The sequence below is a fragment of the Nicotiana sylvestris genome, chromosome 2 (genome assembly GCF_000393655.2).
Source record: "Nicotiana sylvestris chromosome 2, ASM39365v2, whole genome shotgun sequence".
Lineage (NCBI taxonomy): Eukaryota > Viridiplantae > Streptophyta > Magnoliopsida > Solanales > Solanaceae > Nicotiana > Nicotiana sylvestris.
This window is the reverse complement of record NC_091058.1, coordinates 169,558,974-169,586,907: the sequence shown is the minus strand read 5'-3', so window position 1 is coordinate 169,586,907 and position 27,934 is coordinate 169,558,974. Positions and strand designations below refer to the sequence as shown.

Below are 27,934 nucleotides of genomic sequence, written 5' to 3'. Positions count from 1 at the left end.
CTCGATGGGAAAATAAAGACAGCCAGTTTCCTAATTCAAATAATCTCCTGTAGACATTCCACTTGCATTGTGAACTAGCGAATATAGCCTTCTCCTAATTTGCTTATACAAGATGATAAGCAATGAATATACTTTATTACCGAAAAGAATTTAAATAGTTTTCCTTGTAATTTTTCAGAATAATGGAGGAAAAGTTAGGAGGAGATCTATTTGCTCTTTTCCTTTTTCTGATTTTCTTTTGCATTTTGTACAACAGAAGAAAAAAAAAAGGAATAATTTTTTTCTTACCTCCTATCCACTCCCCTTCTCTAGTTGCCAAACGAAGCAAACTCCAAATAGAGGCAAAATAAAATCACTTAAACTTGTAATATCACCAAACATTTCCGAGGCCAAAGCTACATTTCCATTTATCATAGATACAAATGATGCTTTACAAATTGCAATATGTAACAAGATTTTCATGTTTTTAACGGGAATATATATAATCTATTGTTCATTAGTTTTTTCACAATGTTGTTTCACACCCTGAAGGAGACCACTCTCATCACTCTAATGTTACAGAATAAACAGACTATACTTAGAAACTACTCATAAGAAACTTCCGCCACAGATACCAGGAAAGAAGACGCCATACCATCACTTGGGTTGCTTGTTTTGGGTTGGATGAGCTTGTGGTCTTGTTGGACAGGCAGCAGCCATGGCACGTAAGCGTCTAGCAATTTCACTGAAAGATGGGCGGATGGCAGGATCCGGAGCCCAACATTGTTCCATAAGCATTCTCCACTCACTGTCACAGAAGCTTGGCACAGGCGGTCTCAATGTGTTGCTTACAATACCACCTGCATACAGTACAAACGATACAAGTCTGCTTATAACAAGGATACAAGACTGCATTAATTTCCAAATTGCATCTTTGGTTTGTATAGCTTTCAGATTTTACGTAAGATCGATCACACCATTTCTTTATATTTCTATGCAGCTTAGAACTAGTAGAAACTACAGGGAAGGACACCGCCAAGGGATTCTGCTTGAGAATGAGTGGAACACAACAGAAAAAAAAACAGAGAGAATTAAAAGGAATGAAGATTAAGTAGGGTTGACGGGAGTGGTGCTCTATTCTAGATGTCAATCAATCAATCAACTTCACTTCGATCCTAAACATAGTTGGGGTCAGCTATAAGAATCCTCTATATAATCTTCGCTCTATTCGAGCCCATTTCACTTCAATACTATATAATTTGTCTTTTTGGTGCATTTCAATTCTCAGTTCCACATACCAAGTATTTTCTTGTATGTTCAAGTTGCACCTGACATTCTAAGTGGCTTCCTAAGTAAGAGATTAGAGGGAATAGGAACAAGCATTAAACTAGTTGACAATATCTTTTTTAATATTGCCACTTATGGAATGCCCTTGCAGATATAGTTTTAAGATTTAAAAAAATCTTATTAACTTGAGAAGACCAAAGTTTTGATCACAAAGTTCTAGATATTGATTTTTTTTTTAAAGTGTAGCGGACTTCAGAAATTAGAGGATAAAAATTGGAAGCGCCTGAATTGACTAAATATGTCTATAAATGTTGTGCTATTACTTTCCACTGAAGAAAAAACCTTCTGTTGCTTACTTTTAGACTGGACTCTTAACACTCCTGCCTTTATCCTTCATTAAGGTGTCACTTAGCAGGAAATATAGGATATAACGAGTAATTTTATTGTCAGATGCAGGCAGAAAATGGAAGCACAAAGTGCAATAAGCAAACCTATAATTGCTCCATAGTGCATATTAGCATAAGGTTCCTCGCCAGTAAGGATTTCCCACAGCACAATCCCAAAGGAGAAGACATCGACCTGCAAAATTTTGATTTGTCACTACGAATGGCAACTAGTGTGTATAGGATTGCATATTTTTCATGGGTCTTTCTATGTAAAAAGAGAAATTCCTGCTGATAAAATTTTGGTCAAACAACATCTCAAAGGAAAAATTAGAAGGAACTGTTGCAAGAAAACAGAGGCTCTTGGCAGAAGTTTAAGCGCAAAACTAATGAAACAAAGAGACCACACAATCCATCAGATTCTTGAAGTTGGCAAAAAATTAATAACAGCAGGTTGAGTTGATAAGCATTAAGTATGCCCCTTCGCTATACCCCACACGAAGTGAAAAATGATGTCTGAAATAGACTAAGTTTCACATTCACATGTGAAGAGGTTAATATAAAAAATAGGAATTGAAAGCTTACCTTCTCAGAAACCTTGTTACTGCCACCATTCAACAGTTCTGGAGCCATCCAAGGAAGCGTTCCCCTGACACCACCAGTAACCAAGGTATTTCTCTTTATTTTTGACAGTCCAAAATCAGCCACCTATACAGAACACGATTTTCATTAGCTTTGGGTTGTTCCCCACATAACATCTTTGTTGTCCTTTACTTGACGAAGAATTAATTGTCACATTAAACTTGTAACTTATGGTAAGTTGGTCTGATGGTAAGCAACCCCCACTTCCAACCAAGAGGTTGTGAGTTCGAGTCACCCCAAGAGCAAGGTGGGCAGTTCTTGGTGGAAAGGATGCCGAGGATCTATTTGGAAACAGCCTCTCTACCCATGGTAGGGGTAAGGTCTGCGTACACACTACCCTCCCCAGACCCCACTAGTGGGATTATACTGGGTTGTTGTTGTTGTATTAAACTTGTAACTTAGTATAATAAGTGGTTATCAAAGTGAGTGAAGAAGTTGTTTACAGTTTGCGATAGGAAACCATGTTTATGCATTATCATTTTAAGCTAGTAATCCGGAAAATACAACCTTATATCTAGAAAATATGTAACGATTACGAAAATCACACTTTTATAGGTACAAGTCCTCTTGAGGTATTCCACCTATAGCTTGTTATTGGTCTAAAGATGGTTGTATCAAGAATTTTCGCAATAATAGCTTGGATCATGGCGGGATTAACCACATTATTTATGTTTTAGATCTATTTCCTCTCAAAGGGCATTACTAATATGTTGGCTAATAAGCTGATTATGATTGTGAGACTTGTATGGTATAGAAAGACAAAGCACATTGTCGCATTTCAGATCAAAACCAGCAAATTCTTGCAAATACAGCACCCATCGAAAAAATTCAAAAGCAGCACATTCTTGAAGTCACCTTACAAATGGGTCGAGAAGGATCCTTTAAGTTGACAAGCAAATTGTCACATTTCAGATCAAAATGCACAATATTCTTTGAGTGCAAATATTCCATTCCAAATGCAGCATCCATTGCAATTATGAGCCTCTTGCGACGATCAAGGTGTCTGGACAGTTCGAGTAGGGAGGAGAACATAATAAGGTTTCTAGAGAAAAAGGAAAACAAAACAAATAGTTAAAGAAGTGTACTATCCAGTATTACCGCACCTGTCCTTGCAAAGTAAAACATGTCTAAGAGAACCATTCACCATGAATTCTGCTACTGTGGCAAGAGTCCCCCCTGGCCCATCTTGCACAACACCATAAAATGCCACCACATTGGGATGATGTAGTTTTGAAAGAATTTCAGCTTCACGCCAAAACTCCACAGTCTGGAAATAGTTCCCAAGTTCTATCATGAAATAGCTAGTGCAAAGAAAGCAGAAGCATGACCAATTTATGTTCTTAAATGCTTCTACGAGTTCTAAATTTTATAAAATTCTAGACTACAATGGAACTCACTCCCTGTCTCTGTACTGCGATAAAAGCCATTTCAAGTACGTATAAAGTAACTTGTAATGATACAAATTATCAATTGGGTGTACAATTTACGCTAGATCTCATAAACCAAGATCCAAGAAGAAAACACTTCACAGCTTCTACATTGATATAGAGATATAGACAGCACAAACAATAACATGGATTTCCTTCTCAAAAAAACAATAACATGGTTGTATAACTTTTTTAGCTACTGTTAGTTTAATATTTACATATTTTGCAGTTCAAGAAGACCATCCAATGGAAACTGCCCATTTGTTACTCATATTGCAGCAGAAATAAAACACTCTATTACTTTAAGACACTCACCAATCTCTCCTGCTCTGATGAGCGACCTGTGAAACAGCTTTTTTTTATTCTCTTGATGGCAACGTCAGTCCCTCTCCATTTTCCATGATATACGGTCCCAAATGTTCCAGAACCCAATTCCTTTAACTCTTCAAGATCTTCATTAGTGATAATCTATAATGCAATAAAACAAGTTAACAACAAAGATTGACAGAAAGAAGAGTTGCAAATACCCATTAAAACCCTAAGTGGAAGGGATGTACAATTGACTATAATCGATGTATGAGAAAAGATTAATAGAAAGTAGGAAACACTCTCAATATGCAAGCCAGATGCAGAACGAAAAGCCAACAATATTGTACCTATATTGGTTAAAAATACAGTACATTAGGAGCTAACGATGGAAAGAAATAAAGGAATCCTAAGGATATGCTACCTATATATGGTTATGTACAATACAAGGAAAGAAGTCTATATACATTCTGTAACAAATATGAACGAAAAGCCCTCTCCTCACCGATCCCCCCCCCCCAATTTTTCCCCGGGTGCACACAAGAAAAAAGAGAAAAAAACATAACTTAAAGCAATAATGACTACACTAAAATGAAGCTTGATTAAAGCTACCTTTATTGCTTAAGAAAATGAAAGCAAGGAAAAAAATCATACTACCTTTTCTCTTGAAATTTGGGAAAAGGCTGCTTTTACACTAAAATAAGGCTCGACTAGAACTACCTTTATTGCTTAAGAAAATGAAAGCACGGATAAGAAACCTACTACATCATATGTCACTGGCGACTTATCCTTCCTCCGGCCCCAGCTGCCCCCACCCTCCGTCCCCCAACCAAGCACCACCATCAACACCAGAAGAAGAAAAGCGAAAGGAAAAAGCGATGTCAGAGCCTCGCCCAGGTATAGCCGTACAGGGGCTAGTACTTGGCAATATCAACAAGACAGAAACAGACTGATGCGTATATGGCGTGGATGGCCTAAGAAAAATCTGTACAAAAGTCCAGAACATCAAGAAGAATTACAAAACCTTTCTCTATTTAAAAGGGCCAAATATACCCCTCTACTTTGGTATATTGTCTATATTTAACCTCCGTTATACTGTCCGGCCAAATTTACCCCTACCATCAGCAAACTTTAAAAATTACCCCTCAGTCCGTCAAGTGATCCATAATTCATTATTTTCGAAATAATAACACTTACCTGCTTTCTTAATTAGGAAAAAATAAGAGAAAGAAATAGTAAAATAATACAATGATTAGTAAACAAAGTATAGCAAATTAAAGAATCTAAATTAGGTAGCTTGTCTAATTCCAAAAGTATTTACAACACAACGACTTTAATGAATTCGTTGCACCAAAGGTATGAAAGACTTTGCAAGTATTAGTGATAAAAGTTGAAGTTCCTTTGAGACTTTACATTGTCAAATTCAACTTTGCTTTAATCAAATGCCTACACATTGTGCACTCTTAAGTTAGTCGATCGAACTCTATACTAACCGGCAATAACAAAATATATTCGCATATACATGTACATAAATAATGATCAACTGCATATAATACACAATAAATAGACACGTACATACATGATGATCAACTGCATATAATACACAATAAATAGACTCACTGAATTCTACATTGTGTATATGGTTGAAAAATAAATAAAATTTTAACTCAATCCCAAAATCGTTATCACAAGAAGAGAAGTGGATGCATTGGTAATTAAAAATACCCATGAATAATTTGTATAATCTAATACCTTTAGCATTCACATCAATAGTAATTTCTGAACATAATGGAGCAAAAGGAAAAAGTGATTTAAATAAAAGGAAATTGGGAGATTTTGAATTACTTAATAGATCAGGGGTAATTTTTAAAAGTTTGTTGATGGTAGGGATATATTTGACTGGATAGTATAATGGCAGGGCTAAATTTGGCCGGATAGTATAAAGGAGGTTAAATGTAGACAATATCCAAAAGGAGAGGGCTAAATTTGGCCGGATAGTATAACGGAGGTTAAATGTAGACAATATCCAAAAGGAGAGGGGTATATTTGGCCCTTTCCCTTAATATATTTAGATTTAGAAAATGGAACAATTCAGAAAAATTATAAGTTGTCCCATGAAACTTGTGCAGATATATTCAGCACCTTGAAGTAGAAACTCAAAGCTTTTCTATATCTCGACTTCATAAAGAAAATTCATAGACTCGACATAGACTTTGTAAGTATAGAATCTTTTATTTAAAAGGAACTTTGTTAGTATAGGATGTAAGGAATGTAGAGAGTATGAAAGGAAAAGAAATGTCTCCTTTCACTTCCTTCCAAGTACTTCCATCCAAAAGTAGTCTTAGTGCTTTTTTGTGATTCTCAGGCATCTTTTAAACTCATACCCAACCACCAATAGAATAGTTCACAGTACCTGCAAGGAGCTAGGATCAAAGTCTCCAAGCGAGAGACTGGTAAGGGGAAAGCCAGCATTCTGAGCTCCTTGGTTCTCATCCTTCATGTTACATAAAAGAATTTTACTTCATCATATGCTAAAAAAACAATAATTTCAAATTGAAGCAACATAATGCTGCTAGAAATCTCAACTACTAAAAAGTACCTGATAACCCGATTCAGGTATTTTTGAACTCAATTCACCATCATACTGCATACTTTGAACGTAAGTGGTTTGAGAAGGTTTGTACTCTGAAGGTAAATCCATGGTGTCTGGTCCAACAATTTCAGGTGATGGTTGCTGGAACTCAGCTTCAATATTGAGCTGAGAGTCCATATGATCTATCATTGCTCCATCACGCTGGAAAGGATGATAACCAGAATCCATAGACACCCCATCATCAACATTTGCACAGGTAGAAGACATACTAAGATGATCCTGGTCCATCAAAGAGACATCTCTTCTACCAAAATCACCTTGAGCTATCTTTTGAAAAAAGGACCAGTGCTTTGGTTCATGGTTCTCCATATTCAAGCTCAAACCAGTTCCATCAGTGTGTAGTGGAACAGGCACTGGTGAAGCATCCATAAGTTTGGCTTTCGAAAATATATCAGCGAGAAAATCACGGGGAAAGCGGTCATTAATGTCAAAAAGAATGCTCCCATGCTCAATTGTGCCAACAGTAACAGAGGGCCTCTCTGTGGAAGCTGCTCCAACCTGACACTCTTTCACAGCCAAAGGCTGTATTTGCTCTGCTGCTTTATTTCCCTCGGCTCTGTTTGCAGCTGCATCACCCCTATGAAGCTCTGTCTGCCCAGAAGCAGACTCAGCCTGGACATTGCTGCTTGTGATATGATCACCTAGTCCAGATTTCACTTTATCTGCATATGTTGCAGCTTTCAGCTCAGGCTTATTGAGATTTGCTTCAGAAACTTCTCCAGCACCCTTGGTATAAATTTCTGTGGCACTGACACTGAACTCTAGAGATTCCTGAAATTTTACACCTTTCTCTGCAGTAGCACGTTGATTAGCAGACAAAGATCTTCCAGAAGATATAACATGCTCTGTCTGGGGAGCCACATTACCATCGTGCAACTTATCTACTGATTCTATGGTCTGCTGTGTGCCTCCAGAGTGTGCATGGGTCATTATGAACTGCGAAGCAGATGAATCATCAGATCTAGATAAACGATTAAGGCCGGGCTGTTCCCTGGGTATCCATTCAGAACGAAAAGGCCGTGAAGGAATTGATGATTGTTCGTAGCTAAAGTCAAGTGGATGTGTCTCCGAGTCACCATAGCCAGCATTTGAAGTTCTACCAGATCCGGAGAAGCCATCTTCAGTAAACCTATAAAGTTTTTCTTCCTGAACAGCTTCAGGAGACGCTGAACTCTGCACTTGTTCCTGACTCTTGTCATTGATTTTAGATTGTGTACCAGAATTTGCAGCAACTGCCACAGCAGTGAAGGTCGACACTTCAACTCTAGGAATGTGACATGAGGTGGAATCGTCCAGTGGGTTTGAGGAAACAACTCTTTCGCATTCCAAAGGACACATTTTTTCAGGCTCATTTATTTTCTGCAAAGAGCTTTCTAGCTTTATCTTTCCCTCCTCAAGCACTTCCTTCTCTCGAGATTGATCTTTACTAAGTTCGAACATCTTCCGAGAAGAGTTGTCTCTTTTCAGATTTACTACTGTAGCAGGTGTCTCATAGTTATTCATATGTGAGCTCTGATAAGACTGCTCGGGAGCCACGTCTCCTTTCAAATTCATATAACCGTGGCCCGAACTTACAGGAAAGTTATCTGTGACTTGTGAAGAGTTGGGTGGATGATAACCATGGTTGTACTGCACTTGCATATTGGGTGGATTATAACCATGGTTATACCGCACTTGCATAGATGGAAGAACCAGGCTTTCGCCATCTACACCTCGGAAGCTGTCAACTGGTATGGAGGAAGGTAAAGGTTGCCATTCATTGCCACCATGATATACAGTTTGACCCAAGTATCCTGGTTGATTGGAGTTGAAGGTATGTGATGAAATTGACACCCCTACCCCTACATGAGCAGATTGATTTGTTAGAGGCATGCCAATGACTGGATCAGAAGTATCAGCCTCCGCTAGATCCCTAGCAACTTGACCATTCACCCCAGCAATTGTTGCACTCAGAAACTCATCCAGGTTATTTTCTGAAGTGCTGGCCAGGGCAACAGAGTTTCTTCTCGAACCAAAGTCCATGCCATTGACAGCAATAACGTACTGCATCTCTGAATCTCCTTCAATATTTTCCAGACCAACAAGAGAATCTTCCAAGTCACTGTTAGAAAAGAGAAATATCCGGAATTTTTGTGATCCGTCACCTTCTAATACATTACATTCCTCTATCATATTCTGCAAGTCTTCATCACAAGAAACTGACACTAATGCATCTAGATCCTCACCAGGAAGCTGATATTTTACTGTGTGACAATTGTTAAATATTGTCAACATCTTTTGCCTGAGTTCCTCCCAAGAAATATCCTTGCTTACACGGACGAGGTGCGTATCACCTCCAACATATCTAAGTTTCCCATCACTTGGACGAGGGATAATTCTACCACCAAAACTGCATAGAAACTTCAACTTTGTTGATGTACTAGATCTAGAAGACATATGGCTTTGAATCCCATGGACGTTGTTATTTCTTGATGAGGCTCTAGTTCCAGTTTGCACAGCTTGGTGGTTGCTTATCCCTTCATTTATAGAAGTACTAGACCTCTGGTGATGTTGAACTCGAGATTTTTCAACTGAGGCAATCATGGAAATATCTGATCCACTTTCAGAACCTGTATGAGAAATTCCAGTAGTACCCCCAGAACCATGAGGAATGAGGTTCTGCTTTGGGTTAACTCTTTCCCGCATAAATTCCAAAGCAAACTCTTCGCCAGTCTGAATGGAATAGTTTACAGGTCTAGCTCCAACTGGTACAATGAAATCAGGTGGTCTTATGTCTGTACTGATAGAACTGCATGAATCCTGGAAAAATCTCTGGTTTGAAGAGCCAATGACCTCAGTTCTAGTCTCTATAGAGCTATAACGAGCTTGTTCAAAGTTATTTTGCTCTCCCATCATCCCTTTTCCAAAATCCCTATCCATTTTTAATCACTTAACTTAACATTCACTCAGGAAGGAGACTTATTAACCATGGAACAGCAGCCAAGTATGAGTTTCCAATCTCAACAGCAAGCTTTATTTTCAGATTCTTTAAGAAAAAATGAGTAATAGCTGATTTTATTTAGCTATTCTCTTTTAGGATTTTTAGAGGTGAACATTGATCGAGCACTTAGGTAACAGAAGAACCTTGTAAATAGATAGACGAGTTATAACCATTCTCTTATTTAGTTACCCCTCACAGAAAACTTCTAATACGCTATACCTTGATCTTGCAATTTTTTAGGTAAAAGCTGACCCTTGTGAAGAGCTACAACCTGCACAAAAGCATTTAGTCTATTATCAGAACATGATTAACAAGATAAAATCAAGGTTGACATGTTACATGTCCTATGCAAGGTAAACACATATTAAGATATCATTCCGACAATGTCTACTTTCCTAAAACCAAACCTCAAGGTGAAAATTATATTGTTTGCCATAAAAATGTCAAAACAAAAAGGTGAAGACACAGTGTTCGATGAGTGCTTGTACTAACTCTAAGAGGTGCATCAATTACTCCCTCCGGTTCACAATAAATGACCAGTTTACTTTTTCATTTTGGTTCAAAATAAGTGTCCAGTTAGGTAATCAAGAAAAAATTCAATTTGTTTTTACTCTTTTACCCTTATGTGCATATCCCTAAAAAGTTTTTTCATTCCTCACTATAACTATGTGACCAATATTTAATAAGGGCAGTTTAGTCATACTAGGTATTTTTGTATAGAATTTAGCATTTTCTTAATGGGCGTGCTAAAAGAAAACTGGTCACTTATTGTGAACTGGAGGAAGTACTACACAGGGTAAGAATACATATAATTAATTAATTATATTTGTAATTAGCGATTAGAAAGAGTCAAGATGCACAGTCGCACATGTCATTCATTTACGATTGTTGCAAACATCTGGTGATGGTATGTTTTTTCCAGCCAGAAATTTCCACTCTTCCCAATCTTTACATCAAGGAATGAGGTCCTTAAACTTCATTTTTTTTTTTTGATTACTAAAGTTTGAACCTATAATCTTTGGAGAAAGTAAAAACAAGTCTTATAAGTGGGTTTTCTTACACTGAGCTGTAAAATTTTAGCAGAACCTCTACTTCTATCAACATTTTCAGAGCTGCCGCAATACACACAAGCTGACCCAAGCCTAAACCTTAGCCAGCTCAGTTCAAGTCAAATGTTTAGGACCCAGCATCAAGCTCGGCCTCAATAAAACAAATTGTTAGCATTAAAATAAAAGGAGCCCGAGTATTAGATTCATGAAAACAATCACAACTAGCTTTAATATTTAGACATAGTTGATTGAATGATGAAGCTCGCCCTTATGGGAATAATGCAACCAAAAATTAACCAAACCCAAGTTTTAAGCTAAATCAAACCAAAAACAAATTAAAATCCAAACTTTTTATTATCAAGAGAAAAAATAAAACAATTCTCAACCAAAAGAAATTGCGGTTCCATGATCAAACAGTTTACCGTAATACATTTACATGGCTAGCGCCGGAGCAGAAGGGAGCAGCCGCGGAAGCAAATCGGGTTACGAACTGATAGATATTTGGAGATCTCTAGTGAAAAGAGTCAAATGTAGACTTGCCCCGAAAATACGCTTAAAAGATGGTACTTTTGCCCTATAGATCTGGTACTTTTTGGACAAACTTCTTTTTCTACTCAAAAGACTTCATGGTTGACAACTTCAACGTGCAAATATGTCCTCTTTATGCTTTCGGTCATTATATTTCACTTCACTTGCACTTTTGACCTTGTACTTCTTTTTTTACTATTCGAGTTTTAAGTGTTGATATTATGTTTGGAGCATCATGGAAAAAAAAGAAGAGGAACACTCATAAAATATTATAGTTTAGAGCCTAATTATTATATGTAATTATAGTTTGCCTAATTATTGTCCGTAGCTAGTATTTTATTTAGTCAATTTTATTGTATGCGTTCTCTCGTTTTGATGTACAACACATAGAGTCGCACTGGATACAGTGACGATAGATTGTATGCGTTCGATTAATTTCGTAGTATCAACACATTCGGTTGCGCTATATACAGTCATAATATGTTGTATGTATTCGCTCAATTTTGATGTATCAACGCATATAATCACATTAGGTTGTATGTGTTCGCTCAACATACTGTATTTTCTATTTCATACAACAAAATACAATATAGAAACATATAAAGAAGAAGAAGAAGAAGACATAGATTTTATTGTATCAACGCATACAGTCACGATAGGTTGTATGTGCTTGCCCAACAGACTGTATTTTCTCTCTCATCCAATGAAATACAGTGTAGATTCATACGATGAAGAAGAAGACATAAAACATACAATCGTCTGCATAAAAAATACATACAACATATAAAATTCGCTCTCTCTCTCTCTCTCTCTGTCACGACCCAAACTGTTGGGCCGCGACGGGCACCCGGTACCTTACTCAACCGAGTACCAATGTAATGTATCTTTCTTATTACATCATCATATACACGTGACATACGTGCCTAATATGCCAACATGATCATTTATAAACTTAAAACATAGGCCGACAAGGCCGTACAATCTTTCACGTACATGACATATGTCTACAAGCCTCTAAGAGTACATAAATGTCATAAAGGTCGGGATAGGGTCCTGCCATACTAATCAGTACATGTCCTAATCATACTGACAACATAAGCAACTCCGGAGCAAATGGAGCGCACCAACACCTTCCGCTGAGTTGATAGCCTACTTGGAGGACTCTCGGCCTGTCTTTCAGGACTTGCGGGCATGAAACGCAGCGTCCCCAGGCAAAAGGGACGTCAGTACGAATAATGTACCGAGTATGTAAGGCACATACATAAGTACATAACAGACATGGAAGAAATATAGAGTAACTGACTCAACCTGTAAGTCTAGATAGCTCTGTAAATCATGAAATAATTATAGTGTCATGCATATGCGTATGAATGTCAGGTAGTGCATAGGTACATGTCACATAACATCATCAGGCCTCTGAGGGCATCCCATCATATCATCTCGGCCATTGTGGGCAAAATCATCAACGTATACCAACTGATCAGGTAGTGTTGTGTATATAATGGCATAACCTTTTCCCATATCCTATACAAATATAATATACATATTTATGCGTAAATAACGCCGTCTGTTCATGGGTCAAAGTGCATATGTAAATGCATGAAATGCCCGTGAAAATAAGTTGATAAAACCTCTCGGTACGTCATAAGACCATTTTGCCTCTGATTAATATCATGAAATAAACTTTACCAACTTACGTATTTTTGAGACCCATGAACAGATGATAGAATAATATGACACATGGGAGAAACAAGAATATACACATCTCTAGAATTTCTACGAATAGAGTAATTTATGGAAGTTGTGCATTTGCTCGTTTCGTTCGTTCGTATAGATCATGCCAAAAAGAAAGAAGGGGTAGCCTTAACATACTTGGAATAGGGAAAAATCCGTATAATATTCTTTGTAGGAGAATTTGATTGCAAGGAACCTCGTTGTTAATATCTTGTAAAAGCTTGAATCATAAACATTCTAATGTTCTGATTGTGACTTGGTTTTCAAAACATGAGAAATGAAGCTTTGTTGAAAGCTTTCAAAATAGCTAATGTTTTGGATGTGAGACGTTTGGTTGAAATTCATTCTTTAAATGACTAATATTGGGTTTGGTTGCAAGAAACTTTGTGTCACGCCCCGAACCTAGGGGGCAAGACCGGTACCCAGTGCCTTACCTATCCTTGTGCACTAACTTGCAACTAAGGGACTCTGAACATATGATGTCATACTTTGGTCATGGGCCACATTACAAGATAACTGCAAATGCTGACTAAATATCAATATAAAGCTAGGGCGACAAGGCCGTTATAATTATTGCAGCTAACAGACCATCCAAATATACATATAAGGCCTACAAGCCCAACATATTACACTAGCTGACAAGATATGTCTACAAGCCTCTACTGGTGGATATACTGTGATCGGAACAGCTCCCCGACCTACTCATAACATATATACATATTACACAAGATATACATAAAGCTCTAGACACGGTGACTCCGAAAGGCATGGAGCTTACCGATCAAGATGAACTCGGGCAACACTTAAGGAGGAGGCCGTCTGTCTATCTGAACCTGCATACATGAAATGCAGTGCCCCCAGAAAAGAGACATCAGTATGAAATAATGTACCGAGTATGTAAGGTAATATACTGAAAGCTGAAACTGAACTGATAATATAATAACTGCAAGTAGATGGAAGTCAAAGATAATCTGAAGATATGCTTACCTGCTGATACTAACTCAACTCTCTCAATATAGTAAGTAAAATAGTTGTCCGGCCCTATAAGGCTCGGTATATATATATATATATAACTGCTCTACCGTAGTAGGCTCTCTCATAGGCGCTCGGCCATACTAGGCTCTGTATCTTGACCAACTGGGCTCGCTCATAGGCGTTCGGCCATAGTAGGCTCGGTATATAACTTACCATCTGATTAGAGGTTGTCCAATAGGGGCATGCCTATCGATTATAGCTCGATGGTAATGAAAATACTTTAATACTATATATATATAAACTCTCTGCTCTCTTGGCTGGAAGAAGGAAATACTCAATTGAATACGAAGTCACGATAAGGAGAATATTATCACTTACAAGACTAGGAAAAGATACGTAAATTTCGGAATATGAATTTTTCTTTATGCCTCGTTATCAAACTCGTGTAATTACGAGATCATGCAAAATGAAGGAAGAACTTAGTCTTAACATACCTGAATCGATTCTCTTTGCGAAAGATTGTACCGGGCCTTCTTTGAATTAGCATTTCACGTTGAACCGTGTAGTATTTCATAGGAATCTCACGTTATCATTGCAAAATTTTGAGCTAGTAACATTAATTTGCAATGGTGATGTCTAAGACAATGACTAACATCATTGATCTCATTCTTAAAAATGAATGAGAGAAGTAATGTTATTGAATCTTATCCTTAACATTATTGATTAGGAAATGCAGTAAAGCAGTGTCAGCTTTAAACGAGCGATTTGGATCCTGTAGGCACGCTTTCTAAACCATATTAATAAAAAGAGTAGGTTGTTTAAACTGATTCAGAATAATACGAGTCAAACTGGTTTTAATTAAACTGGTTTTAGATCCTATAGACATGGTATCTAAGTATCAAAGACTGATTTTGGTTCTATAGGCATGGTATCTAATTGAACGTGAAATGAAGCAGGCAGGATTTACAGTGAAATTCCTATAGGCATGATTTCTATAAAAACACTGATTTTAATTTTATAGACATGACATCCAATTTCAAAGTTGATTTTAACCTTGCAGATATAACGACTGATTATAACCATTTAGATCCTATAGGCATGGTGTCTTAGTGTGATAATAGAACATGCAGAGTTCATTAAACAAATCCTATAGGCATGTTCTCTATCTGCATAAAAGTGGAGCATGCAGAACTTGAATTAAAACAGAACAGATCTTATAGGCATGTTCTCTACCCTTTTAATAGCTAAACATGCATAATTACCCATCCCTTTTACTAACCAGCCCCCAATGTTTGTTAAATTATTACAGATCAAGTACTGAATTACAACAGAAAAGTGTAAAATAAGAAGTTTCAACCATAGGAAGCCTGATTCTTGACTTCCTCTCTGAGTTATGGAATAAACCACCTCAAGAGCCACTTGTTTCAAAGCCTTTCTCAGACCTGGGTGTGTCAAAGTTCCCTAAGGATTTCAAGGGAACCCGGGCAGTGTTTACACCCAGGTTTGCATAACTAGAGATGAGTGTAGTGTGGAAGGGCCAGCTATTATGTGTCCAAGTTCAGAGGAAGCTCAAGGGTCCCAAGGCAAGGCTCACACAAGAAGGGCAGAAACTAGGTTCTAAGAATATAGTGGAAGTGCAGAATACAGAGATTTATTTAAAACTGTGTGAGAATAGTAAGGGACAAGGGTGATTTGAAAACAGTAGTAGTAAAACTTGAACTACACAGAATCAGTAATTGCACAATGGGGCCAGGGGTTTTAGGAATACATAACATGAAGCATATGACCCTAGGAAGGGTCAAGTTTGGACATGCACATCAATAGATGATGCCGACATGCCCACAAACTAGCTAGAGAGCACAAACACATAGGGGGATATGGGAGTTTGGGATTCATGAGTCAGCAAATCACATAACAAGTGACTGACAGAGTACATACATAAGGGAAAACATTAATTTAGAAGAGGAGGGAGCAGATTGCAGCATGTTTAGTAACGTAACTTGATTGCATAAACATAAGCAGAAGCATGCAAGAGTGAAGGAAACTGAAACAGCTAAAGAAACATGTTGTTGTTGATGCTTGAAGATTAACTAGGACATACCAGTAAGAAGCAAAGTGCAGAAAGGAAAAGTAAGCAAATTTCCACAACCTAGCCTTGGCTTTCAGCTGGCTAGACAAAGCAGTAGCACAAGTAATAGTAGAGAAAAAAAAGAGTTTTGAGTGAAGTGTGTGTTCTGAACTCAGATGGTTCGTGTCTTTGAAAGAAAAGAGGGTGGGTATTTATAGTTTTGAAAACAGGTGAAGAGTAAGGTAATAAGTAAAGTCTTAACACAAACATGGAAACAATCACAAATCAGAATCAATTAACCCAAGGGGTAGTAAAAGCATGAAGTAAACAATTAAGTCTAAGTACAAAGACATGCTTATTTTGAAAAAGATTCAGTAAGGTAAAACATCATAGTAAAGGAAAGGGATCAATTAACTTTAAATATATGAGTGAAATTAGGGCTCATAAAAGAAAAGCTTTTGCAATCAGTCACAAGACCAAGATCAATCAAGGAAGAAACATGATTCTGCACTTCAGTATATAAATAGAGTGAACAGAAGCATCAGACATGCGAGGCCAAGCATATTGGCAAAAGAAACAACATACAATAGTAGCAGAAATAAGCATAGGATTCAGTAGTGAACAAAGTTAGATAGTCATGGCTCACACGTATAGCCAAAGTGAAGAAGAGAGTCAAAACAAGTAAAGGTCTCACAGTAACAAGTGAGGAAAACCTTTTAAGAAATTAGGGTTTCAACAATAGTCGAGTTAAAAAGATAGTGAAACTTAGAATCAGATAGGTCGCATAAAAGAAAAGAGAGTCTGAAACAAGGAACCTTTAATCGAGTCAAGTATACTTTCAAACAAGCAGTCTCAGACCAAAAGACCTAGGGGTTTCCACAATAATCGAGTTTAAAAGATGGTAAAACTCAGAATCAAATAAGTTAAACAAGAACGAAGAACTTAATCGTGCAAATATACATTCAAACATGCAGTTTCACAACTCGGATGAGACAAAAAGGAACTAGGGTTTTAACATGCTGACTCAAGTAGAAGAAAAACATAACAAGCAGTTTGAACATAGTAAAACCATAAAACAACATCAAGAATCAGAGAAGAGATTTTTTTAAAAGAGAGGTTAAGAGAAGCCCTAATCGGAGAAAATGAAGGTCGTTTTGAAAGAAAAGTTGAAGAACTTTCGAGAAAACAATTAAAACATTCATAAAAAGTACAGATCTAAGGTAGATCTGAAAGAAAAATCAAAAGATCTTAAAGATTAGGGTTTCGAAAAACCCTGAAAAGGTGAGAAAGACCTTGAAAGTTTCCGATCTAACCAAGAGAGTCAATGATCTGACTCGAACGACTATGGCTGGCCGGAGAAAGGTCATGGATGACCGGAGAAAGGCCATGAACAGAAGTCGAGCAAGGACTGGACCAGATTACCTCGAGGCCTGACCATGAAACTATAGAAACAAACACCTAGGAGCCATAGGAGGCCACTACACATCTCCAATGGCCATGGGAGGCCATGGATTAGGCAGTGTTTAGGGTGGATTAGGGTGGGATTAGATGGCGGCGGTTAGGGTTCTTAAGAGTTTTCAGAAAGAGTTGAGAGAGAAAGAGGATTCAAAGGCGGTGGGTGTAGAGAAATGATTTAGGTTTAGGGGTCGTTCAGGGTTTAAAAAGGAAAGGGATGACGGTGGCCGTTGATCTAAATGATCAACGGCTAGGATTAAAGGGGGTAGGTGGGGAATCCGGGTTGGGTCGTTTAAATTGGGTTAGGGGTCGGGTTTGAGTTGCAATTGGGCTGGGAAATCGGGTCTGATTTGGGGCTCAATTTAGGCTGAAATTGAAAGCCAATCTAGCTAGATTTTAAATAGCCATTTTTCCCATTCATTTTATAAAAAATAGTAAATTAATTTTTAAAAACAAATTAAAAGCACTAAAATAATTTATAACATATAATTAATAATTTAAAAATATAGGACTTGACTTTATGAATATAAACACAATTAAATCTTAAAAGAGGCTAACATTACAATTACGTGAAATTTAGCTTAAAAATACTAAATAAATTTGTAAAAATATGCAAAAATTAACTTAGCTATATTTTAGTATAAATATGAAATACCAATGAATGATTTACCAAAATAATAATTTTGGAAATAATTATGCCTTGATTGGGTGTGAGTTCTTCTTGACTAATGCTCTATTTTATTATTATGACTACGTGGCGCGATTATTCATGCTAGAGATTATTATTTAATTTATGACATATTATTTGAGCCCAATGGATTATTCTTGAGACTTGTTGATATACTTGATTTGGTCGTAGTCACACATTATATTATGAACACACATTTGTACTTCTTATTCTTGTGATATGCCTTAAATTGTTGTATGACTACTTGAGTTTTCTTATTATATTAGAGATTGTGTTTAGGCTTTTGATGCTTAATTGGACATACTGATTATTTGGAGGATGTATTACATTGTAGAGTTATCGTAATATATTACATATGTATGTATTTCATGCATATAATTAATCTCTTATTCATATACATACATACATCCATGTATATGGTTTCCTGATATGGACCAAGGTTTTGGAAAGTGAGTTATTTGTGCAGCTGAGATGATTATGACATGAGGTTCCCGCCAACGCGTATTGTGATATCAATATTGATATGACATGACGTTTATGTCGTACAGTTATTGTGATATTTATATTATTATGGCATGAGGTTTTAGTTGTGCAGTGCACGAGGTTTCTGTCGTACAACGTGTGAATATGGATCTTCCCCTAGGGTTGCTCTTTTATGTTTCTCTCTTGATAACGTACACGCATGTTGTGAGAAACTAAGGGGTTTATGGTCTATTGTGATGTAGGATCCGATGTGATGAGTTTTGGGCATAAAGGTGGAAGCTTTGATCCTTCCAGCGAATACTCTCTACATATTCATGAATTTTACATACTTCATTCATGTATATCTTCTACATATTCTAGTTGATGTATTATATATACGCATGGGACTTTCTAGTGAGTGTTAGACACCCGGAGAGTGACAGATTGATATAAAAGGGTGATTTTTATCACACAATGCCATGTTGAACTCATGTAGAAGCATTCACAAAAATGTTATTTTGAAATTGCTGAGAAGATAATCTTTATTATGCACCCATTGTGATCATGTAAAAAAGTATATGAGTTTGAGCTACTTAGTGCAAATTTTATTTATATATGATTTTGGTGCAATTGTACATGCTTGATTTGGTTATTTGAAAAGCATGCTTACTTCCTTCTTCTTAACTTGTACACTTTATTTTTGATATTTGATATTGTATGACTGTTCCTTGGATATTTCTCTGTTATTGTACATTATTGAGCTGCACATGTTACAAATAAAGTGGGTATCTTTTGACTAAACCTTGCCACTATTTCGTTGAGGTTAGTCTTGATACTTACCGAGTACATAGAGTCGGTTGTACCCACACTATACTTCTGCACCTTGCGTGCACATGCTAGAGCTGAGCTGTTGTGGATGACAAAGGCTAGCATTAAAGATGTACCAGCTTTCTAGATACAAGCTATTACCTTGTTCATGATAATTTAGGAATTGTAATTCTGCTTATGTATATTCTAAATAGATGATGTAACCCTTCTTCATATCAGTATTGCATTCCTATTCTTAGTTGCTCGTGATTTGGACTACCAATTCTTGGGGTAATTGTATTGGTTTCTGCAATTTTATTTATTATTTATAAGATGATTCTTTATTGAGTTGAATTATATGTTGCTTGCCTTACTTAGCAGGTTTGGTTAGGTGCCATCACAACTTGGTGGGATTTGGGTTGTGACAAGTTGGTATCACAGCTCTAGGTTCATAAGTTTCACGAGTTATGAGCAGATGTTTACTAAAGTCATGTGGATCAGTATGATGACATCCTCACATCTATACAAATAGAAGCAAGTCGACGAGCAATGGCACGAAATGCACATCGTGGTGGAAAAATATGAGTACGTATATTTCCAAACAAATCAGTTACACTAAGACCCACATAAATACGTATGGATTCAGAAAATAATTTATCTTTGAGAGGCTACAGGATATGTAGAAAACTTCTCTCTTTTTTTCATCCTTATCATGCGACTTTGTTTCAGCTTAAAGAATAAATCTTCAGTTTCTTTCTCTTTGATTCCTATGTGACATTAAGTACTCGATATTAGTAGTGCACCAATGACTTGTGGTGTTGTAGATGATGTGTGAAATGTTTTTTTTGTGAGTTGTGAGGGCATGGCAGTCTAAAAATCTTGTGGCCAAGTTTAGATCACAGCTTTGGCTCGACAGATTTAGTTATGTGAGTATGTGATTTTGGACTCTTATGTTCAGTAATGTCCTTACAAGTGGACTTGATGTCTCAATGTGTTACATGGTAGCCTTATGTGAGTATTATGTGGGTAAGGGCTAAGCTTAGAGAGTCTGGATGGCGAGAAGGATTTTCTTGAGATGCGGAGGAGATATGGGTGCTTGATTATAATCTTATTATGTAATACAACCTTGAGTTTTGGATGTGTTTATGGCCTTTTCAGTTGTTCCTCAAAAGAATGAAACATATTTTTATGGCTTGTGGATGAATATAGACTCAGAAAGATTAATTGATTATATAGTGGTTGTAACTATGGTAAGATAATAGGAGATGTTGAATTGAGGCTAACTGTGAGTTATCTCCTATGAGAAGGCTTGAGATTGATTGATCTCTTATGAGGGTTCTATGAAGAATTTTCTTCTACCCAGTGGGTTGAATGTACTATGAGAGAGTTTGGATCGCTTGAGAAAGATGGCATGACTGTCACAAGGATGATTATACATATGTCTAATAATTTGGAATAATTTATGATTAGTGCTACATAAGCTTATGAGAAATTCAATTGAGTAACAACACAGGATCATGGTGGTTAATGAGGGAAATTTTTTATGGGTTATCATTGATATGATTATGGCTTTAAGTCAAGAGGGGAGTCTACTATCGATAATTGGATCACATGGGCATGTGATGTTATAGTTTCTGGAATGAGGTACGCTTGAGGATTAGTTCAGACTTGAGAAGAGGACATCGAGGATGATTTGGGCAAGAAATTTGCTGGAAGTGTGATATACTACACTTTATTGATACATGGAGTCTGTGGAGTGAGTTATGGTTGATATTCTTTTTGGATATAGTGGGCGAGGAAAGGATTCACTCGGTTGCTTAAGGATAAGGTTGATTCTTTTTGGGTATTCATATGCTAATGGAGCACTAGTCGTCCAACGTGTTTGGCTATGCATTGGGAACTAGAACAAAGTGGGTGACTCTCAACAATGGTTCTATTGGTTCATATCCGAGATGTGGTACCTAAGAATTTACCGAATTCATTGTGTGGCTAAAGATTTGCGATTTGCATTGAATTGTGAAAGAGACATGGAGTATTTATGTATAATTATTAATTTTATGATGTAGTTTTGGGGAGATGAAAGGAATAACTCTAGATTCATTGAAAGCCTTTTTAGATCAAACATTTCGGTTGAAGATACTTTTAGGTTGCTTTGCAAGGTCTGGGTTGCTTTGTGAGGTTTGGGTTGCTTTGCGAGGTTGTGGTTTATCTTCAAGCAAAAGGTCTGGGATCAAAGATAGCACAGATGATTTGAGTTTCTTAAGAAGCATATTTGTACGAATAATAATATCACCAAGAAGGAGAATGTATTGTAGAGGATACTTATAGATGGGAGTGAATGGATAATTCAGCTAAGTGTTACGGTCTGATAGTCAGTCATTATGGTTCAAATTTTAATTGCTTTACATGGAAGAATTGATGGAAACACATATTTCAAGATGCTTGCAGGTGTGACTTCAAAATTGTGTTTGAGTGGGCATGTTCACTAGGATAAGGAGTCTTGCACTTTTGATGCATAGAGATTAGATTTTGAGAGGTGAGACTATCTCTTGGAGTTGTGAACAGTAGGAATGTGTCAATAGTTAGATAGTTGATTGTATGTGTCTTCGGTGGATGACTTGAGAAGATTTGCGCTTGTTGGAGCTCGTGGATTATGGTGTTTGGTGCATAGTGATCTGCTTAGGTGTATTGATGTATCCTTCTTGGAGGTCTTGGTTTGAGGAGTATGTTTCAAGAGGTCATTGGTATTATTTTTGTATTTTGGGATGATTAACAAGTTAAGTAAGGACTTTAGATGCTCAAGGTCTCGTATATCATATGTATTGGGTTTCAGGAGGTTGTAGTTGATCACGAGTAGTATAGTTTGTAACTGGATTGACAACGAGTTATATGTATATATTCGCAGTTGAGACTAGTGGTTCAGAGTTTCTTGTGTTTCTATGAGTGGAAGCTAAGATGGGTCCTTATTAGCTTGTGGAAGGCTTAATTCTACTACAGTAGGAAGTGGAATCAATTTAGGTGTCTACGGTATACAGTTGAGATGTATGCTTCACGGCGGGCCAGAATTACTTATATAGTGCAAGGTTTCATATGTGTGTCATTCAAAAGAGATACTTACAAGATATACTTTCTATCATTCGATTTGTTCAAGTGGCATCCCACTCCGAAATGGTCACAATTATGACAGGTGTTTCAGTCTGAGTTTTGTTGAATTTGCTTAATTGTGGTATAATGGACAGGTAGAATAAGTCGTAGCTGCTCATATACTTATTGAGATAAAACACCAGACTCGAGGAGTCATTGTGTAACGACCCGACTGGTCATTTTTGTAATCTGCACTTCGCTCAGTATCTTGAGGGCTCGAGTATCTCCGCATGATGTATTATGACTTGTGTAAGCACGTGATTTTTGCCCAATATGATAATTACTCCCAAAAATTCAAAAATAAAATAATTTTCCTTGGTGTGGAATTTCTGTGATATTTTGTGATATTTTGAATAATTATTTGTATTTGTCTGTGCGTGTTTATTTGCTAAATTAATAAAAAATACAAAAATATGTCGCATTTTGCATGTAGGATTTAATTCTACAATTGTTAGTAATTAAATTTGTTTTACAAAAATTAAAAATTACAAAAATAGGCATCGTTTGCATTTTTAGCATTTAATGTCCAAATATACAATTTTATGCTTAATTATTACTTAATTGTGCGTTAATTGTTATTGGGAGTTAATTTGTGCTTTTATAACTTAATTTAATTCTTAATAATAGTTTAAGTATTTTTATAATTTAGTTTTAGAGAAATAAAAGAAGAAAAGAGAGCAAAAATATAAAGAAAGTCGGAATTGGGCCTCTTCTTCGATTTCAAGCCACAGGCCCAAAAAATGGCCCAATCTTCCCTACGACCCAGTCCATTTCGAACTGGGTCGACCCAGTCCATAACCCAACACCCTATTATCTTACAAACAACACAAAATAAAAAGAAAAAATGAAGAAAACCCTAAAAAATGCTAACACATCCGCCACCCCCCACTTTTGCTTCTTCTTCTCCAAGTTTCTCCAAAGGTCATCCATGGCTGCCCCCCCCACAAACCCCAGCCTGCAACGTCGACCACCCTCCCCACGAACACCCCCTCACCCCGTCACACTCACGCACACACGAACCAACAACTCCATAGCTTCCCTCCTCCATCAAGCTTCGTCATCGTCGAGTTTGAGCTCATCCATGGCTTCCCCTACCGCGTTCAATGCTTCTCCTTCTTGTTGCGTTCAGCTGCTACTTCTTCTTCGTGTTTTCGTCGTCATCCATGTCGCTGCTGCTTTTGTTTCAACCAAACGACCTCCGAACGCGACCGAACTGCTGCTGCTCGCGCAGCTGCGTTCAGCAACCTCACGTCCAAACACGCCTATCGCCGTTGCTTCTTCGTCATTACTGTCCCTTCCAGCTCGAACTGGTTTCAGCTGGGTTGATGTTGCCGCGTCCAGCTCCCGGCACGTTCACTGTTTTGCTTCATCTTCCTCGTCTGTTGTCGCGACTGCGTCTTCTCTTCGTCGTCGCGGCTGTCGCCACTACTTCCTACGTCGTGTTGCTGCTGCTCGTCGCAGCAGGTGTTGGACGGACTGCTGCTGCTGCTCGCCGCGGCAGTAGCTGCGGACTGCTTCTACTTCTTCTTCGTCTTCGTCGTCCTTCGTTCGAGCTTTGGTCGAGGCTTGGACAGATTTGTTTACAATCGAAGTTCTTCGTTGATTCATCTCCGGTTAGTTATTTTTGAGTTTTATTTTGTCCATATTTCGTTTTTATATTTCTCGAAGTTAAAATCGTTAAATATTTGATTCTTGTTTTGTTCGTTGTTCATCGTTGAAATAATTTTCTAGTTTGTTCATGTGTTTTGTTGATTTTAATTTTCAGATTCAAATGGTAAATTAATTAAGTTATTTTTCATGTTTATTTCATGTTTGTATTGTTGTTAGAATAAATATTTGTTAGTTTGATGTTTGTTAGATTCAAATTGAAATTTAATTGATTATTTCTTCAATTTGTTTCATGTGTTTATGTATTTTTAGAAATTGTTAATATTGTTAAGTTCAAGTTTAAGTTCATAATTGTTTCTAACAACAAATCTTGTTATTTGTCTAAAAAAAATTTAGTTGTGTTGAAGGAAATATATTGATTTAATCGTTTGAATCCGTCATGCTTGTTGTTTAATATAGATTTAATTCATGTTCATACTTTGTTTGATTGTTCTTGAATCCGAAATTTGTATAGCTTGATTTCTTGTTTACCATTTGTGATTATTTCTTGAATTTGTCTCATAAAGTTTAATATAGGAATTGTTGGTTGTAATGTTGTTAGAATTGATTTTAAGTTCAATATGATTGAATTTAGAAATCTAAATATACTTGTTTGTTGTTGTTGAATCCGAAAATAGGATTGTTTGTTGCTAAAATATTGTTCAATCAAATTTTAGTTGTTCTTTGTTGTTCAATTTGTATTCATGTGATTTGTTGTTGAAATGTTGAAGAAATCATGTTCATGTGATTTGTTGTTTAAACATTGTTAGAAATTGATCATATTGTCTATATTTTGGTTAAGTTTGATTAATTGATTGTTATAGCTGATGGGGTAGTTTGGTAATTTATAGTACTTTCGGGGGTAAAATAGTAATTTGCAATAGGGTCGGAGGGGTAGTTTAGGAATTGTACATTTTGTAATTGTTTATATGAAGCATGGGGGACAAAATGAAATGGGGTGGGTTGTGATATAGTTGTTTAATATAAAGGGGGGACAAGACAAAATTTAGTGGGGGGAATCTTGTATTATTTTATGTTAGGCATGGGGGACAAAATATAATGGGGTGGTGTGATATGTTTATTTAATGTAATGGGGATGAGTGGGAAGATAATGGGTTGGGTAGAGAAAAAGTATTGATTTTAATTAATTGAAAGATTTATGGGATGAGTTATAAGAAGTCTTGAAATCAGAATAGACAAGGGAGAGAATACAGATAGAGAAAAAAAATCTGACAGAAAGGGAATAAGAGAGAGAAAAAAGGGCTGAACATTTAAGAGAGAGAAAATTCCGAAAAAATATTTAAACTTTCAAATAAAAAAAAACTAAAAAATATTCTACTTTCTATCATTGTTTGAAATTAACATTAATTGTTGTTGTGTCATAAAAGCTTGAAGTTTTTGTTTTGGGATTAATACTCCACCGGTTTGCAAACTCTGTTCCTGGGTTGTTACTGTTGCTGGATTGTTGCTGCTGTGCTGTATTGTTATTACTGCTGCTGATTCTCATCTTCATTTTCTTTTGCTTCCAATATCAGGTACACAACTGATATAGTGGAACATTCGACGATAGCTTAACAAATGAACTATCTACATCTATTGCCTAAAAATAAATAAATGGTGTAGTAATTCCGTCGAGTCAAAAATCAAACGAATAGGCCATCTAGTAGGAAGTTGGTAGAAATATTGTTTAGTTAAATAATATTGGTTAATTTCAGCATGTAAATGGTCTAGGATTAAAATTAGAATTGCTATGTTTTTTTTTAATTTGACAAACTGAGAACATGCCTAGTATAATGTAACTAGGTAATAACATGTAAATAAATTAAGATATTTCTCCTTTATTTTGTAGAGACAAATTTCAATAAAAAATGTAGGCATTTTAGGACTGTCCTTTTAAAAATAAAATGAGATGAGCCTCGCCCAATAAAATGCACTAATTGCGGGGCCCTCAATAAATATTTAATTGAGTATTTAGAATTCGGGATGGACTGTTTAGTGAATTCCACAGTCTTACCCATAAATAATAATACGCTAATCGCTTTAGGCACGATTTAATAATAATACATTCTTAAACACGGGTGCGCATTTATGCGACCCAAATCCAAATCCTAAAACATTGAATAAAAATACGTTCCGGATCGCGGGTGCATTTTATGTGACGCAATCCAAAGACATGTTTTTAAACGATGTTCACATTCTTGTAAAAATAATAATAACAATTATGAAAGCGGTAAAAAGATAAAATTTGCACATAAGTTCATATTTGTATAAAATCAGATAATCAAGCCGAATATAACAGTTGAGCGACCGTGCTAGAACCACGGAACTCGGGAATGCCTAACACCTTCTCCCGGGTTAACAGAATTCCTTATCCGGATTTCTTGTTCGCAGACTGTAATACAGAGTCATTCTTTTCCTCGATTCGGTATTAAATTGGTGACTTGGGACACCCTAAATCTCCCAAGTGGCGACTCTGAAATAAATAAATAAATCTCGTTTCGATTGTCCTTTAATTGGAAAAAACTCCCTTGCACCCCCCGCGGGGGCGGAAAAAGGAGATGTGACAGCTCTGGCGACTCTGCTGGGGAATTTTCTCCAGAACCACTGGTTCAGGGTTAGAATTCGAGCTTAGATAAATTGTTATATTTGGTTTTATCTGATTTTTACATATTTGAGCCTAATGTGCTAAATGATGCTTTTACCGCTTTGATATTATCTGAACTGTATATAAACTGTGCCGAAACCTTTCTCTTCTTACCTCCGGGGAAAAGCTCGTTGGTCGAGGCTCCCTATTCTGTTAGTGTCAATACCTGAAATAAGAAAGAGGACGGATAAGTTACAAAGCCGGATGACCTTTTGGTTCCCGGTAAGTTGCCCCCTCCTCGACTCGAGTTGTCCGCTCGGGTACACAGTCTAGAACATATACCCAGGTTATAAACCTAGTATAACGAAACCTCATGCCGGATCCCTAGTAGGAACACTTATTTGCATCACGTTGCATTTGACTTAGGGGACTCAACACAGGGGTTGGGTCCGTCTAGGACTAGCAACCTGAAATGAAAAGACCATTCTGATGCATCCTACTTGCTCTGTACATATATTTGTTTCGAACTTGCATGTTGACCGGTTTCTGAATCTCGGGAATGTTGGGAAAATTAAAAGAAAAAAAAAAGAAAAAAAGGGGAAAAAGAATATATCAGTTAGGGAGTTAATTGATTATTTTAGAAAAAATCAATGACCAATTACTGGCGAAACTCTGCCGAAATTTTGAAAAAAAAGAGGAAAATATTTTATTTTGTTTTACTAAAAAATATAGAAAAAAAGAGTCTTTTATTTTTGGAAAAATAGATTGTTTTATTGAAAATGAAAAAAAATTCGTTATTTTGTCTTTTTCAAAAATAGAAAAGGAAAATAGATTGTCTTGCCAGGAAAAAATAAAAATGAAAAAGAGTCATGTTTTAAAATAGTTCGGTTAATTTGCCCGAACTACGCGGGGTTTGATTCTCACCGGATGTGAGATACGTAGGCAACCCTCATCGGGTCCAACCCCCTTTTTTGCTAAAATAGCCAAAAACCAATAAATAAATAAAAAACGTGTCAAAATTTTAATTTTTGTCATAAATAAGTCGGGCGGTATCCAACCTCCCCTTTTGCTAAAAAATAGCCAAAAAAATATGTCAAATTTTATTTTTGTCATAAAGAAGTCGGGTGACGCTGTTT

At 36.7% G+C, this 27,934-nt stretch overlaps 1 protein-coding gene across 5 annotated transcripts; it reads right to left on the bottom strand.

The window, feature by feature from the left end:
• Positions 1–380: 380 nt before the first annotated feature.
• LOC104216935 (uncharacterized) lies at positions 381–11,335 on the bottom strand. Of its 5 annotated transcripts, none has more exons than XM_009767067.2 (9): positions 11,129–11,330; positions 6,624–9,928; positions 6,438–6,518; positions 4,034–4,186; positions 3,395–3,558; positions 3,147–3,294; positions 2,235–2,357; positions 1,758–1,845; positions 381–839 (listed from the first exon to the last, which is right to left on the bottom strand). In XM_009767067.2, exons 2-9 carry the CDS (start codon positions 9,594–9,596, stop codon positions 637–639), a joined length of 3,933 nt encoding a protein of 1,310 aa, XP_009765369.1. In that variant the 5' UTR covers positions 9,597–9,928; positions 11,129–11,330; the 3' UTR covers positions 381–636. The 5 variants fall into 5 exon arrangements, with proteins under 5 accessions (XP_009765369.1, XP_009765377.1, XP_009765387.1 ...); XM_009767075.2 differs by having other exon boundaries at positions 11,137–11,330; XM_009767085.2 differs by having other exon boundaries at positions 11,143–11,330.
• Between the last annotated feature and the right edge of the window lie 16,599 nt (positions 11,336–27,934).